This window comes from Fimicolochytrium jonesii (genome assembly GCF_025526975.1).
Source record: "Fimicolochytrium jonesii strain JEL569 chromosome Unknown EV422scaffold_30, whole genome shotgun sequence".
In the NCBI taxonomy this organism is placed as follows: domain Eukaryota; kingdom Fungi; phylum Chytridiomycota; class Chytridiomycetes; order Spizellomycetales; family Powellomycetaceae; genus Fimicolochytrium; species Fimicolochytrium jonesii.
Window position 1 is genome coordinate 79,501 of NW_026515697.1, and position 15,097 is coordinate 94,597.

The 15,097-nt window shown below is 55.5% G+C and overlaps 3 protein-coding genes across 3 annotated transcripts; all 3 read left to right on the plus strand.

Moving 5' to 3' along the window:
- The first annotated feature begins 2,816 nt into the window (after nt 1-2,816).
- On the plus strand, nt 2,817-4,398 carry EV422DRAFT_256692 (uncharacterized protein). The gene has a single exon (XM_053065770.1). It carries the CDS (start codon nt 3,165-3,167, stop codon nt 4,020-4,022), a length of 858 nt encoding a protein of 285 aa, XP_052922108.1. The 5' UTR covers nt 2,817-3,164; the 3' UTR covers nt 4,023-4,398.
- Nucleotides 4,399-7,778: 3,380 nt separating this feature from the next.
- On the plus strand, nt 7,779-8,892 carry EV422DRAFT_509178 (Endonuclease/exonuclease/phosphatase; the record flags this gene model as incomplete). Its single annotated transcript, XM_053068824.1, has 3 exons — nt 7,779-8,208; nt 8,282-8,764; nt 8,852-8,892. 3 exons carry the CDS (start codon nt 7,779-7,781, stop codon nt 8,890-8,892), a joined length of 954 nt encoding a protein of 317 aa, XP_052922109.1.
- Nucleotides 8,893-10,847: 1,955 nt separating this feature from the next.
- EV422DRAFT_256727 (uncharacterized protein) lies at nt 10,848-14,143 on the plus strand. The gene is made up of 4 exons (XM_053065771.1): nt 10,848-11,261; nt 11,335-13,219; nt 13,294-13,417; nt 13,493-14,143. The coding sequence occupies exons 1-4, from the start codon at nt 11,085-11,087 to the stop codon at nt 14,067-14,069; spliced, it is 2,763 nt and encodes a 920-aa protein (XP_052922110.1). The 5' UTR covers nt 10,848-11,084; the 3' UTR covers nt 14,070-14,143.
- Nucleotides 14,144-15,097: the final 954 nt, after the last annotated feature.

Here is a 15,097-nt window from a genome sequence, read left to right on the forward strand (position 1 = left end):
CAAAACTTGCTTGGATAGCGTTGATGAAGGACCCTGATTGCTGGGGACGAAGGACTATGCATCATACTCCCTGGCGCCACTGGCCTGACGGGCTATGCGCTGTTTGAGTTTCGACAAGCCTGCATGCACCGCTTGCAATAAGTTCTACGTCCTGTTCCGTGAACGTGTCCCCGGTCTCCGTTTCTCTGTTACCGCATTCCCATCTGGGCCCAATTCGGCCATTTTCATCCGGGCCATTTCCAGAAAGCTTTTGTAAAGAAGAGCGGTGCATCATCAGTGATTTGTGGGGGCACCTCTCCATTGCCCAGAGGCCCCCTGCCTAGCCCCTCCTGTTCCACGTAAAGATGAAAAACACGTTCCGCGCCATGTTCTCGCTTACGTCACCCACTTTGAAAGTCTCAAACGGGACCTCGCTTCTTGGTGCCTAGGTAAATGCCACACGTATGAGTAGGTAGGAGGGTGATAGTCTTTATATGCAGGTCACCCACCCAACATGCAACTCATCTTACATTCATGGTGCCAGGTTATCCCTCATGTTGTACGAGAAGGCTTGTTGTCCCTGCGGATTGTTCCCACTGCTGCAAAATACAGAAAGCGCGAGCAAGTCTTCCGGTGGCAGTCGTTGCTCCACCCTGCAAAGGGCCATTGCTGACGTGCGTGGCTCTTCTGAAGCTCGGAAAGTCTGTGCCACGGCCTTTTGCCGGTGTTGGAAGAGAGGTGCCTTTGGCGGTCCGTCCTTCGGTAGTCATTTGTAGAGGGCATCTCGGCGGTTGCCTTGTGAATGTACATATGTCTGTAACCGTTGAAGTTGGAAAAAAAACCGAAAAACGCGTCCATAACGCGTCATGTTTTCGCTTACGTCACCCACATTTGCTATGAGGGATCCAAACAAGGGAGAGATGACTGCCTGTTCTGAGTCTTACGAACTTATGGCAGTACGTACGCACGTACGCATGAGTGTTATCCCGGGCCAGGCCCTGGGCAAACAGAGCTGTATAATGAACTGTGCGGAAAAATCTCGCACACCGCCGAGAACCGGTGTGCATTAGCCACGAGTTGTCGCACCCATGTTCTTTCGCTCGGCACGGTTTGCATGGTCAAGCGCACGAACCGACTCGCATCAACAATGCTTTCCTGATTCGTGATCAGGGGGGAAGCGATATTATTCAAGGGTCCAGCGGGCTAGACGGAAAGGACGCAATTGCTGGACCTGAGGAGGTACTCCTTGGCCTTGAAATTGAGGGGAAAGGAGAAGTGCGTCGTAGCTTTCATTTTTGTTTCTCTACTTGAAACGCTCTTTGGAAGCCCGAGGCCCAGGTGGCGTGTGTTCGGCGCTTACGAGTTCGAGTTTTTCCCGAACGGACCTGCTCGAACTTCGAAAGGAGTGCACTTTGGCCCCGGCCGGGACATACCGAGAACCCTTTATCACACGCCGAAACCGAGCTCCTGCCAGTCCACAAAACGAGGACCTCTCTGCCCAGTCCCGCACTGCTGTTTACAGATGTAAGTCATCTCGAGAACCCCATCTCGCGGTAGATGTAAGTGGAAGTCATGATGATAACTTGGATAGGTAGCCAGATTCGGGCCTCGTTCACTTGCAGCGTCTCTTAACCGCTTACGACAAACTCTTTTCCTGTTCACAGCGCTGAGATGTGCAGTCCCCGGGACGGACGAGGCCTTGCGCCATCGAATTGCGGATCTTGGAATCTCCGTGCGTGCGCCGTGCAGTAGCGGTCACGGGGACCTACCAATCCCGATTGTTTTGTTGGGGGGCAGCCTATCATCGTTGGAAAGTGCAGCCAAAAAAAAGGTAGGGCGGGGGAGGGAAAGGCTTCCACCCCGCAAGAAAGGCGCTGCCGCGATAAGCGGAAGTGAGATAACCCTTATACGCGTCGGGCATTGTGACAATCGGCAATATCATCGAAAGTCGAAAATGTGCGGTAGGCCCTGTCCTGGTACCCGAGACGAGGAGGGTCAACGCGCACTTACATCCAAGGGCAATCCAAGTCCCTCATACTTGCCACGATGCTTGCATCTTGGCTGACCCCGAGGCAAGTATTTATCTTGCTGACTGGCAAGTAGGAGGGGTTGGAAGCCAGGAAGCGGTCTTCTGTAGCGGAAGAGGAAGCGGCCCGCGGCGGCTTGCCGCAGAGACGCCAAGGGACAACGCCAAGAGTCAGCCATAGCTTGTCCCAAAGGGCGTAGGGTGTTTGTGGAATAAGCAAACGCAGAAACGGGTTGCGCTTTGGAAAGTTCTCCATGCTCGGGTCCACCGCCACCCCTATACCGGCTGTGTGTGAAGGGCAGATCGAGGCGCCGAGTTTCCTTCCGAGCTCAAAGCGGCCGCGCGCTGAACAAGCCTCGAGTTTCAGAGAAAAGTCAGATCACGTGACCTTCAGCCACCCGTTTTTGCTGGCTGGCCAATGGGAGGCTTGGAAGAAATGATAATTTTGTGCCGTTGGTGGACACTGGATGGGATGGAAGATGCTCATGATTGTCGGTTGGCCATCGCATTTAATTTCCTTCCCAATTAAATAAAGTTGCCCGAACGGGATGGTGGGCTTATTTCGGTCGACATAGTGAGAGGCTTGAGATGACTTGATACGTACGTACGTAGTATGAAGCTGAGATCTGAAGATATGATGCAAATAAGGATGATCATGATGGTTAAGTGATTTAAATCGCAAGCGGACATCCCAAACGGCAAAACCGGCAAGAAAGCAGCAAGAAGATGAAGCAAATTTTCGCCCTCTCTCCCTCCTTTCTCTGCCTCGCTCTGTCTCCTCCTTGCACAGGCCGCAACGCCGGTCGTCACTGCCCAATTATCCATGAGTTGATGATAACTTGCTTGATACTATGGCGGTAATCATAAGCCACTTATCAGGGAGTATCAGTTCCATCAGAGTATTATCACGATCACTTCCAAGCGACAGAGAGGGAACAAAAGAGCCCTCTGCTTCTCGTCCGCCGCTTTTGGCTCTCCACCCAATCCAGCCACCACCCGACCTACCTACCTTCTCGATACCAATCCTCTAGACACCGACGACGAACCAAGGCCCTCTAGGTAAGCAGAGTGAAAGACAACAGGCGGCGACGGACGAAAGCTGTGGTGAAGCGTTGCTTCGTGGGAATCGATAAGCGAAACGCACAACGGCGGAAATCCCATGGGAAAAACCATCCCTCGACGACGCTTCTTACCCGCCTGCCGCAATGAACAGCTGAAGGGCGTTCGGGATGCGCATCTCGAAGTTTCTCTTGAAATTCCCAGAGCAGAAAACAAAGTTGCTGACGGTTCCCTTCTTTCGTTCCCCCACAGTCGTAACTTTCTTGCCCTCAAGTGCCTTCTTCCACCCGTCGCTTGGACTTCACCACATAACACCGACTTCAATATGAGCCACCAATCCCGCCGTAGCATGTGCAGCTTCCTCTTCTGGATGAAGACAACGCTTGCCCTTCTTATCGCACTCGGTGCGATGGCGGCAATGTCCCTGATGGTCTACAAGAAGCACAATGACGCTGTGAACGCCGGGCCAGCCAAGAAGATCAACGTCCCTCAAGTGGCAACAACGGACCCCACGCTTGCCGGCCCTACTCAGGTCCCTGTCGCCGTGCCCGCGCCCTTACCCGTTGCTCCACCCCCCGCAATAACACCGGCTCCCGCGGCCCCCGTCGTTGCTCCCCCTGCTCAGGTGACACCTCCGGTCGCGGGCCCAGCTGTTCCAGCGGAAACTCCTCTTCCCACACCACCAGTTGACACCCCTGCCGGTCCCGCCGACCCCCCCGTTAACCCGGACATCCCTCCACTCAACCCCGTCGACCCCCCAGCAGCTCCCGCTCCCGCTGCTCCCGCCGCCGGAGGGGTCGTTGGAGCCGCTATCGTCCCAAGCCCCACAGCAGGGTTTGCCGCAGGATTCGCCCGCCGATCACAACAGGCACCTCAAGCCGGCTCCATCCGAGTAGGCCTCGGCTCGATCCACTTCGCCAACGCTCTCGGACCCAACATCCAGGTCGTCAAGGTATAAAAACAGCGAGCACCACCACCACCACCCACTGTCGCAACCTTTCGACAGCCATTATCGCTCGGTTCGCACTACCACAACCCTTTTATACATTATATACATAGACTTCGGCGGGTAACATCACAGGCATATACATCCTACAAAAAAGACGGCGTAGTATTCGTATACATATCCCCAACGGTCCCTTTTGCACAAAGACATCGTACCTTCCCGCCATTAATGCCCTCCCTCTCCCACCCGTTTCGCTCGACTTCCGGCGTTTTTTCATTTATAGACGTTAGTGATGTAGATACTGAACTTTTCTTTCCTTTTCGTTTCCTTCAACGTCTGTGCTGTTTGTTATCGTAGTGTTTGGAATGAAAGTGATATCCCTACTCTGTTTACCTTCGGCTCGATGACAACGCAATGGAGAGTCCACATGCAAGTGTCAGCTCATGTTTACTGATGTTTCTGGAGGGGAGTCCTTAGGCTTTGGGAAAAAGCCCCGCCCTACCCCTTGAGGGACGCACTACGTACCGGTTGGGCAACCAGCCGAACATCATCCCATTGCAAGCCACCTCGCCTTAGCCGACCACGCCTTGAACAGAATCCGGATTTCATCTGACGCTCCTCGGATCCTCCACAGGATGCATAAATCGAATATATACGCCAGTCAGACAATCTCCAGCCCCCCATGGGCAGAAGCCATGATATCGAAAAGGTGACGTTATGACGTTATTCGTGAATATTCCTGATCGATTCCGCTTCGGACTGGCGTGAGGAAGGGGTGGTCACGCTCTTTCATTGGGCAGGTGGACAACCCCTGCGCTCACGGACTTGGGGCATGGGAAGCGAAGACGAGGGTTCTGTCCGTCTTGACATAGACGCCGGCAGTGGAGGCTATTAGTGACTTACCGGGCCCTGTCGGCATTTGTCGGAGTTGGCAAATAGGTGGACATCCATGAGACGCTCAACGCGTCCCTTATATCAGCCGACTGACGCAGAAGGCCCACTTGGATCCCCATTGCGGGCTCGCGACGTCTCTTACCTTCTGGCAAGCGGATTCGGCACGATGCGCGCGTGCATGAGTTACCTGTGGGAAGAAAACGAAGCGGGGAGTGAGCGAGGGTCGAGGATGTTGGGAACGGGCAATTACAGAGAGGGTTCTTATTCGCGCTCGGTGGGATTGAAAACGAACTTTGCTTACGCGTTGAGCGAAAACAGACCCCTCTGGCTCCGCTTCCTCGATGCAATTTGCTGGCTTGCTTTAGTACCCTTGACGCTGCGTAGGGGCTCATACCCCAGCTGCGACGCTCAAAAGTCATGCGCGGGCACGGAGGAAACGTTTCGAGACCGCGGAGGGCGCTTACCCAGTTGCACGCGTTTTCCGAGGGTCAGTATTCCGACAGGTGAGCGACGAATGTTTCATCAGGGTGTGGCATAATGGGGTCCTCACCAACTCTTTCACAGTCTACAGCGTCCCCATTTAGGACTCGGCGTGTTCTCAATGCAGCAGCGGCACCGATCTTTGCGCGCATAAGCTTCGCTTCTTATCGTGCGGGTATCCTTGGGGTCTTGAGGCGTTGCGTGTACTAGCCCGCTTTTATTAACCTGATCTTTTTGTTGAGAAATCTCCGCTTCGGTTAGGTCGAGACCGTCTTTTTGACGTGCTAAGTAACGTTTCAGCTCGTTGTTCACGCATTGTGTACGCTTACACCGTTTCTCGATTAGAGGCTTCGCCTTGTCGGAACCACAAGATTTCTCAAGCATGTTCGTCCGAGATGGAGAGGTTGGGATGCTAGTTGGGAGTTTAGACCACTGAGAGGTTGCAACTCCAACGCGTTTTCCTCGGCTGCAATGCGTTATCACTGGAGACGTCCCCTCATCCCGCTTGAACACGTCAACAACCGCAAGAACGCAAGCATCGATGATTCAGACAAGTGTGAAGCGTTGAGGCCAATGATGTTGCTGGAATGAAAGACGCAGTGTTTGGCCCGGTCTGAGCCCTTTTTCTGTTTTGAGACAGCACGGGTCTTGCCTTGGTATCAAGAAAGAAAGACTACCAACAGCAAGGTCTGGAAGTCGATTCTGGATGGTAATGCAACAGGTACATATATATATAGGGGGCTGGGACGTTATGTGCAGTTGGCAGTTGAAGCAAACGCGTTTTCCGCCCGCCTGCCGACGCGTTTTCTTCATTTACTGTATGTACATACCAAAGGAGACGCATTTCTGATTACGTCGATTTTTTTCAAACTCTTCAAGTGGTTGCGCCCTCATCCGATCTCGACCGCCCTCTCACCCCTACTATTCCTCAACCAGGTACACTGGGCAGAGACGAGACGCAGGAAACCTGGTCTTACCTCTATAGCTCTATATGTAAGCGCCACGCAAAAGTGACGCACGCCCTGCTCGGGCCTGACACGATCTCAGGGTGTTTGACGCAATATATCAAGCGCTCTTGGGACATGTCCCTATATATGTACATAGTAGGTACATACACTAGTGAAACTTTCGATCATGGCCCGTGTCGGGCATAGGTGGTTCATAACTTCACGGGCCCCTTTTTCGTCCTTGGTCTTGTAGGCGCAATGTTGGGTTCAATGGCGATGGGAGCATTTTGATGCTAGAAATGCTCACCGCTGACATGTACGGGATAGATATGTTCCCCGGGCGCTCCGGGACAAGGGGCGGGAGGCCAAGGCTCGTTGGCAATCCGGTCGCAGTCTCCTTGCATGTGCAGTCGAATCGGCTCAGGAGGGCGGGCAGTAGGGGCCGCCTGCATAGTATCATGAGCCTGGAGGAGACCCCTGTTTAAAAGATGCACGTGTCTGTCTGCTGCGCGCGTCGGTGCAGAGAGCGCGACGTCACCCAGTCCTTTCCAGAGTCCTTTCGCAGCTCCCCCCTGTTCCGCCCGCTTCGCAGTCCGCGCAGAACAACATCCTCCCAGGCGCTTCTCTCAGTTGCCCTCGGCTCGTCTTCAATAATAATATCACGGCGGAAGCAGCAACAACCCCTTCACACACCTCACAAGTTATCCTCTTCCAAAACCCTGAACCTCATCCCCCAAGATGGCTCAAAAGACCACAAAACCCACCGCACCGGCCGACCCCGCCCACGTCCCACCCACCGTTACAGACCCCCTCACAGCACCAACACCCTCAGAAACTTCCCCGCTCCTTCGCTGGGATGAACCCGATATTGAGGTCGCTTCCGCTAGTGGAGAGAGGGGTCTAACGGGAGAAGGAGAGAGGGGTGTGAGTGGGAGTGTGAAGAAAGCTTATTCGAGGATTCCAAGACTTGTTGTGGCTGCGACACTCGTCTTCGGGACCCTGTTTTTGTTATTTGCTATTCTATGTGAGTTGGATGGCAAGTCGGAGGGGAAGCGAGAGATTTTGGTGGAAGCAAGGGATAGCTAGCGTTTGTGGGTTCAGCGAGCATGCGGAGGAGATTTGGCGATGGAGCGAGCGCTGCATTCTGGCGAGCGACAGTGAGAGATTGTGCGCGAGCTAGCACGCTCCGCCCGCCGCAGCCCAACCTCCTTGTCGCAAGTGGGTCGACCAGGATGTTGTTTCATGCATCGCTCAACCATCATGCACACATACACATACACACATACATCGCCCACTCAAATCGTCGCGGTTATACTTATCATCCACATACCGTACTCATCCATTCTCCCATATTCATTTTTTAGCCCTTCCAATCCACCCCCGCCGGGCCCCCCTCGCCGACTCCACAACCTCCATCCCCGTCCTCCCGGCAACCGGCGCGCGCATCATGGCCTACAACTTCTACCTCCGCCCACCCCCCGTTCAACTGCACGGGGACTACAAAAATGACCGTCTCGACATTTTCATCAACACCCACCTCGACAACTACGATATCTTCGCCCTGACCGAGACCTTCGGCACGCTGACGAGTCGGCGGGAGCGGTTACTGGACGCCGCGGCGGCGAGGGGAATAAAGTACTGGGCGCATGGACCCGAGCGGAATTGGTGGAAGGGGAAGTTTGTGGATTCGGGATTGTTGGTGATGTCGAGGTTTCCGATTATGGTGATTGATAGTGTGGAGTATGGGATTGGGTTGGGACCCGATGCGGTGGCGGCCAAGGGGATCGTGTATGCGCAGATTAATGTTGCGGATAAGGAGCATAACGTGCACAAGGTCCATCTCTTTGTCTCGCATTTGCAGGCGACGTACATCCCAGGTAAAACTGCCCCCTCCTCGCCCACTGTGTACAAAAACCATCCCGTCTCATCACCTCCCCTCTCTCCAAACAGACGAAGACGGCAACGACCTAACAACCGACACAACCGTCCTCCGCCACGCCCAGTTCCAATTTTTCCGCACCTACCTCTCCACCACCCTCTCTACCAATCACTACAACTCTTCCCTAGACACGGTCCTCCTCGCCGGGGACTTTAACACCCCCGGCGCGCCCTTCGGCTGGCTCCCGCACGAGGATTCCGCCGAATACACCCGTATGCTTTTGACATTATCCACCGGGGGTGCGAAGGTGACGGATGTGTACAGGCAACGGTACGGGGAGCAGAAGCCGACGTGGAAGCCGTGGAAGGTTGTGCTGGGCGAGGAGGAGGAGAGGAAGGAGGAGGACCCGCAGAGTTGGGGAAAGCGGCTGGATTATCTGTTGCAGTGGGAGGGCGGGGTCAAGCAGGGGGGGAGGACTCGCTTGAGACTGGGTGTGGATCAGACGGCGTTGCAGCCTTTTAAGGTTGAGGGGACACCGTTTGCCCAGCTTTCTGGTATGTGTCTGGGTTATTCCCGGACTTTAGGCTCCTGACAACCCCCATGTTGACATGTCTTGTCCATTTCGTTTTCCTCCTCCGCAGACCACTCGGCGGTAACGTCCGTCCTCAACTTCACCGACTGAAAAAACCTCGCCTCATACACACACTGCACGCACACACATCCTCCCTCTCCCTTCCGCACCACGCGTCCCCGAAAACGAGCGCACGTTCCACTCATCCTCGTCACCCCCCGGTGTCCCTCATGTGACCCAGCCAGTGTAATATAATCTCTGATCGGACATTTTCTTCCCGTATAACTGTGTGTTGGGTTTTGTGCAAGTAACTGACGATTCTACTATTCGCAACATTGAACGGTCCTGGGCGGCGTTTGACATTGGGGGTGCCGCGCCGGGATATGTACAAACCCCCACCTTTGAGGCCGTGATGGCAAAACAACGCATGTTGGTCACAACACTGACCCCATATGAAAACGACAGCACAAGCAAGGTCGTTTATCTCCTACCCTGAAACCTTTTTGGAGGTACCGGCTCAAGCCTGCGGATGTCCGCTGATATAAGCGCGGGTTACGCTCTGTCGAGAGGTTGGGGAACGGGCTGGGCTGCTTGTGCCTCGGATGGTGCGTTTAACCTCCTCAATTGCGAATGACGCGTGTTTTTTTAGCGTAACAGTAACGTCCATGTCCACGTTGCGTCGGGCCCCGAAAGAATCGAAACTCCGCGGCCAAATCGTAACCCGACCGCACAAACGAAAGTGAAGACCGCCACTGTTTACCCCCTCTTCCAGTCCGGCTAACGCAGGATGCGAGGAAGCGGGCCAGCTTTTTCGGATTGCCCCTGCGTGACACTTTCGGCGGGGAGGAAACGGGGAGAGGGGGTGAGGAAGGGGCGACAAGGCGGATAGAGAAACGCGTGAACAAGGCGTTTGGGTACTTGAGCCCCCAAAACGCGTCCAACGATGGAGAGTTTGACAGGGGACCTGAACGGGAAGCGAGGCAAAGCATACCCCCGAGTCCAATGTTCGTTCGTTGGCAGCCTTTTGTCGGCGTTGGCGAGCGGATGTATATACGGTTTGGGCGCACAGAGGGAGTGCGGCCCTGTATACTGTATATCACCGGCCTGGTTGCACGATGATTGAGGGGATGGCCACAAGGCGATGGCTGAACACATCTTTCCGTGGGGGAAGAACAGCGGAGTTTGAATGAGGAATTGGTCAGCACAAACGCGTACCACAACCCCCATTCGGGCAACGCGCGGGGGGGTCGTCACGTTCAACCACAAACGCACAACGCGAGATTTTCAAAGAAGCTACTCTTCGTGCATGGTATCTTCGCACTCGTCGGCGGGGCAGGAGATACCATCGGCGAGCGGGAATGGTTGCGTGGTTGCCAGCACCCACCCAGGCCTGCGACATCCCCTTTGGCCGTACCCGCAAGATGTGAAGCTGAGACAACAAGATCGTCGGGAGCATTGTGCAGCATTTCTTTGCTCGTACCCTCACTTGGAAAGACGAGCCTCGGGATTTCCTGGGGTCGATTGTTCAATCACGTGCTGATATGCTGGGGTTGGGAATCGCGAACGAGAGGCACTCGTTTCCCCGCCGCTGTGTGCTGCCTCGGGTATCTGCATAGCGTAAGCAGAAGCATAATCTTGGGTTCGATAAGTTTCGGCTTTCAAATACAGGTGCGTGGTAAAAAAAGCAGGGAAGGAAAGCAACTGAGTCAGTTCAACCGGCCGCTGCAGTTTTACTTCTCCCATTGTGAACTGACGAACGAAACCTAAACGAGAGCACGAACGTGACCTCGGCCTCTCGGTCCCGGGGCGGGCGAGGTGTTACCACCACTTGAAGGGGCGGGTGAGAAGGGTACTAGAGCTTGGATGTGGAGCATGATGATGTTTTGCGATGTTACCCGGAAGAGAGGGAGAAGGGACCATTGGAATGTACTGTACAGTATATCGTAGGTGTTTGCGGTTGCTGTGTGCTGTGTGAACGCGACGCACGCGATGGGAAGATTGAGTAAGCGGAACGCGTTATTATTGCCGCCGACACCGTTACGAAGCTGGGAGATAACTCCACCGTATTCGTGTTAAGAAGCAGTTTCCCGACTGTGTTGCACAAACCACCCGCAATACAGCGGTCCCCTTGTTGCGGCAACTTCCCCGGGGCTTCAACCAGACCGAACGTCATAAAGCGCATCCCTATCAACCAGCAGCAGCATCTTGCAGCACCACCTCCATAGGGCGCACAGAGGACGGATCCTAAGCAGCTGAATCTCACACATACGCCCCCGCTTCTCAGAAAGTCACAATCCAAAAAGATGTCATCGGCAAGTCTTCCCCCTACAGGTCGCGCAATCGTCAAAAACGTCCTGTCAGGAGACACTGTGGTGCTTCGTGCGAGGCCTCAAGGTGGACCGCCGCCGGAGAAAGTCCTCTCGCTTGCTAACCTCCAGGCGCCGCGTCTTGGCACCGCAAGAGATCCGGAGAAGGAGGAGGTTCGTGTGGGAATTCGCTGCCTTTTACACTTTTCTAGATCACTCTCATCGTAAGTCCTCTCCGTCCCGATAGCCATATGCGTACGAGTCCCGCGAGTTTCTCCGTCAACTCTTGGTCGGCAAAGAAGTCGCCTACAAGGTCGAATACACCACATCCACAAACCAGCGCGATTTCGGTGTGATCGTCTTGCAACACCCAGTAGACGGCGAGTCCAATGTCAACCGCCTTGCGATCAAGGAGGGGTGGGCGCGCGCTAGGGCCGCGGACGGGAAGAGGACAGCCACTGACGAGCAGGAGCAGCTTGCGATCCTGGAGGCGGAGGCTTCAGCAAACCAGAAGGGCATCTTCCGGGACACCGGCGCCGCTGCGAGGACTGTCAGCTATGATGTGAAGGACGACGCGAGGGCGTTCTTGGAGAAACATAAGGGGAAGCCAATACCCGCGGTGCTGGAGCAAGTGCGCGATGGATCCACTTTCAGGGTCTTGCTGCTGTTGCCTGACGGAACGCATCAGTACATCACCCTCATGCTGTCGGGATTGAAGGCGCCAACGTATCGTAAGGGCGTGCCCAACGTTCAGGACCTCGTAGAGGAGTACGGCGAGGAAGCCAAGTATTTTGTCGAGTCGCGATTGTTGCAGCGGGACATCAAGGTGGTCCTGGAAGGCTTGTCGTCAAATGACAACTTTGTCGGATCCGTTCAATTCCCTGCGGGCAATATCGCGGAAGCTCTTCTCGCTGAAGGTCTCGCCAAAGTGGTCGACTGGAACATCACGCTGGTGACGGGAGGCCCACAGCGATACCGCGCCGCTGAGCAAAAGGCCAAGGACAAGAAGCTTCGTCTGTGGAAAACCTGGGCGGGCAAGCCACGCGTTGCTGGACCAGAGCCTGAGTTTGATGCCGTCGTTACCCGTGTCATTTCCGCCGATACGCTGATCGTTGAAAGTGCGGCAACTGGCAAGGAGCGCCGCATTCAGCTGGCAAGTATCCGTGCACCCAAAGGTCCCGAGAAGAAGGAACAACCTGCTGCACGTGACGCATCCATCAAGGAGTACGGATACGATTTCGAAGCCAAGGAATTCCTGCGCTCTCGTTGTATCGGCAAGCCTGTCCACGTCGTCATTGACTACGTCAAGCCCGCCGAAGGACAGTATGAGGAGCGCGAGTGCGCCACAGTCACGCAGGGCTCCAAGAACCTCGCAGAATTGCTCGTCTCGCGAGGTCTCGCCGACATCATCCGCCACCGCAAAGACGACGACAACCGATCCTCGCAGTACGACTCCCTCCTGATCGCCCTCGACCGCGCCCAGAAGGCCCAAAAAGGCATCCACTCCCCCAAAGACGCGCCCCTGCACCGCATCAGCGACGCCTCCGCCACCGTCAATAAAGCCAAGCAATTCTTCCCCTTCCTCCAACGCAGCGGCACCGTCGCCGGCGTCGTCGACTACGTCTCGAGCGGCTCCCGCTTCCGCATCTACGTCCCCACCCAAAACTGCACCCTCACCCTCGTCCTCGGCGGCATCCGAGCGCCCAAAGTCGGCCGTCCCGGCGAGAAATCCGAACCCTTTGGCCAAGAAGCCCTCGACTTTGTCTCCAAGCGCGTCATGCAACGCGACGTCGAGTTCTCCGTTGAAGGACAAGATAAAGTCGGCGGGTTCATCGGCGCCCTCTACATCACCATCAACGACGAGCGCAAGAACGTCGCGGCTATGCTGCTTGAAGAAGGTCTTGCGAGCGTGCACGACTACTCGGCTAGCCAGAGCCCCAACTCGCACGTCCTGTACTCGGCGGAGAAGGGCGCGAGGGAGGCCAAGAAGGGGGTTTGGAAGAATTATACGGAGACTGAGGAGCCGGTGCAGGAGCAGAAGTTTGATGAGAGCAAGCCGCTTGAAACGAAGGATGTGATTGTGTCGAATATTGAGGGCGGGGGAAGGTTGTTTTTGCAGGTTAAGGGGGCTGGTGAGTACGGTTTGAAAGGGTTGGGCGGTGTTACGGGGTTGAGTTGCTGATGCTTGTGTTTTTTCTTTTGGCAGATCTCAACCGCTTGGAGGACCTGATGTCCAGGTTCGCGCAGCACCATCAATCGGCATCCACCGGGGCCCATCAACCACGTAATGGCGAATATTGCAGTGCACAATTCAGTGCCGACGACCAATGGTATGACAAAGAAGCAGTATGAGACATCATAATTCGTAGCGAATTTACTCACACCCTCCCTCGGATCCCTTCCAGGTACCGTGCCCGCGTCAAGAAAACCAACCCCGACAAAACCTACCAACTCATCTATATCGACTACGGCAACTCCGAAACCGTGCCCTCCACCCGCATCCGCCCCCTCGACCCCTCCTTCTCCACCACGCACCTGGCCCCACAAGCCATCGAAGCCCGCCTCGCCTACCTCCGCGTCCCGGAGCTCGACCAGGACTACGGCGAAGAAGCGTACGAGTACCTCCGCGATGCCACGGAGAACCGGGATCTGGTCGCCAAAATCGTCGGCAAGGTCCCCGGTGTCTCCTCGCCCCAAGCCCTCAACGTTATCCTGTACGACAAGAAGTCCCTCACCTCCGCCGGGGGTGAAAGCATCAACGAACGTGTAGTCCGCGACGGCTTCGGGACGGTGGAGCGCGCGATCGTGAAGCGGTTGAATGCGGAGGCGAAGACGGTGGATAAAGTTGCTGCGTGGAGTAAGGCGCAGAAGACGGCGGGGAACAAGACGGTTGTGGAACGTATGGTGGACGCCCAGGAGGAGGCGAAGGGGGCGAGGACGAATATGTGGAGGTATGGGGATTTTACGGAGGATGATGAGTAAGAGTTGTGGGTCTACTTTACGGCGTGCGGTGCAACGGCGGTACCTGTGTTATAGGGTGGACGCTCGAAGGACTCTGTATGCTTGTATCGTAGCCTAGGCGCTTTCATTTACACGACATCTGCTCCACCACCCTTGGGTGTCAATCATCTCATTGGTGCATTTGACTTCCATACTTTGCAAAGAGCGGTTTGGGGCTGTTTGGGGGTGTTTTGAGGATCAGCAAGCCCTTCCGCGTTCCGCTTCCGTGCAGGATCCATGGGTTGTCACTCCGGTTGGCTGCAAGCGTTGAACATGCGTTATCTCGGGTGATTTGTATTCTACAACATCGCATCCAAAAGTCTCTATGCATACACATCCCAAAAAAGGCCACGGCGTCCAAAAGTGCAACCGCTTCTCCACACACAAGTCCCAAAAATGTCGATGGATCCATGCTTCCCTCGGATCGTTACAAGACCCCTCTCATCACTCGCCCAGTAACCGTAGATGTCTCCGTACCAAATAATCCTAAACCGCCACAATCCCACCAGCAACACCCTCCTTATTCTCCCCTTCCCGTCCCTGTCCCTCCTCCTCACTGCCCTGCTGCCCCCCCTCCCTCACAGCCCCCGCCCCCGCCTTCGCCAACGCCTCAATAGCCCCAACAATCCTCTTCACCCGCCCCTGCAACATCTCATCAAACGCCGCGTCTCCGACCCCAGGCGTGACCGGCAACTGAGTGAAATCGGAGTCGGATGGCGGCAGGGAGAGGAAGGATTCGATGTGGGTGAGGGAGATGTCGAGTTTTTTGAGGCGGGTTTGGAGGGTTGCGGGTGGGGTCTGTATGGGTTGGTGGGTATCTTCGTGTTGGGAGTGAGTGGGTTGAGAGGGGGAGTCGGCGACGGCGGCGGGTACGGTGGTGGTTGTAGCGTCGTCGTCGTCGCGGACGCTGAGTCTGGCCAATTCGGCAAGGGGGAGCGTTGGGGTTGCGGAGTCGGCGCGCGCGATGTCCGCGTCCCCGGTGGAGATGCTTCGGTCTGCTTGGGGTTGTT

Bases quoted from the DNA above. Each gene is read 5' to 3' on its own strand.
- EV422DRAFT_256692 (XM_053065770.1), top strand. From the start codon at position 3,165: ATGGGAAAAACCATCCCTCGACGACGCTTCTTACCCGCCTGCCGCAAT.
- EV422DRAFT_256727 (XM_053065771.1), top strand. From the start codon at position 11,085: ATGTCATCGGCAAGTCTTCCCCCTACAGGTCGCGCAATCGTCAAAAAC. The intron at 11,262-11,334 runs GTTCGTGTGGGA...CCGTCCCGATAG, and splicing joins GAGATCCGGAGAAGGAGGAG to CCATATGCGTACGAGTCCCG. The intron at 13,418-13,492 runs GTATGACAAAGA...GATCCCTTCCAG, and splicing joins TTCAGTGCCGACGACCAATG to GTACCGTGCCCGCGTCAAGA.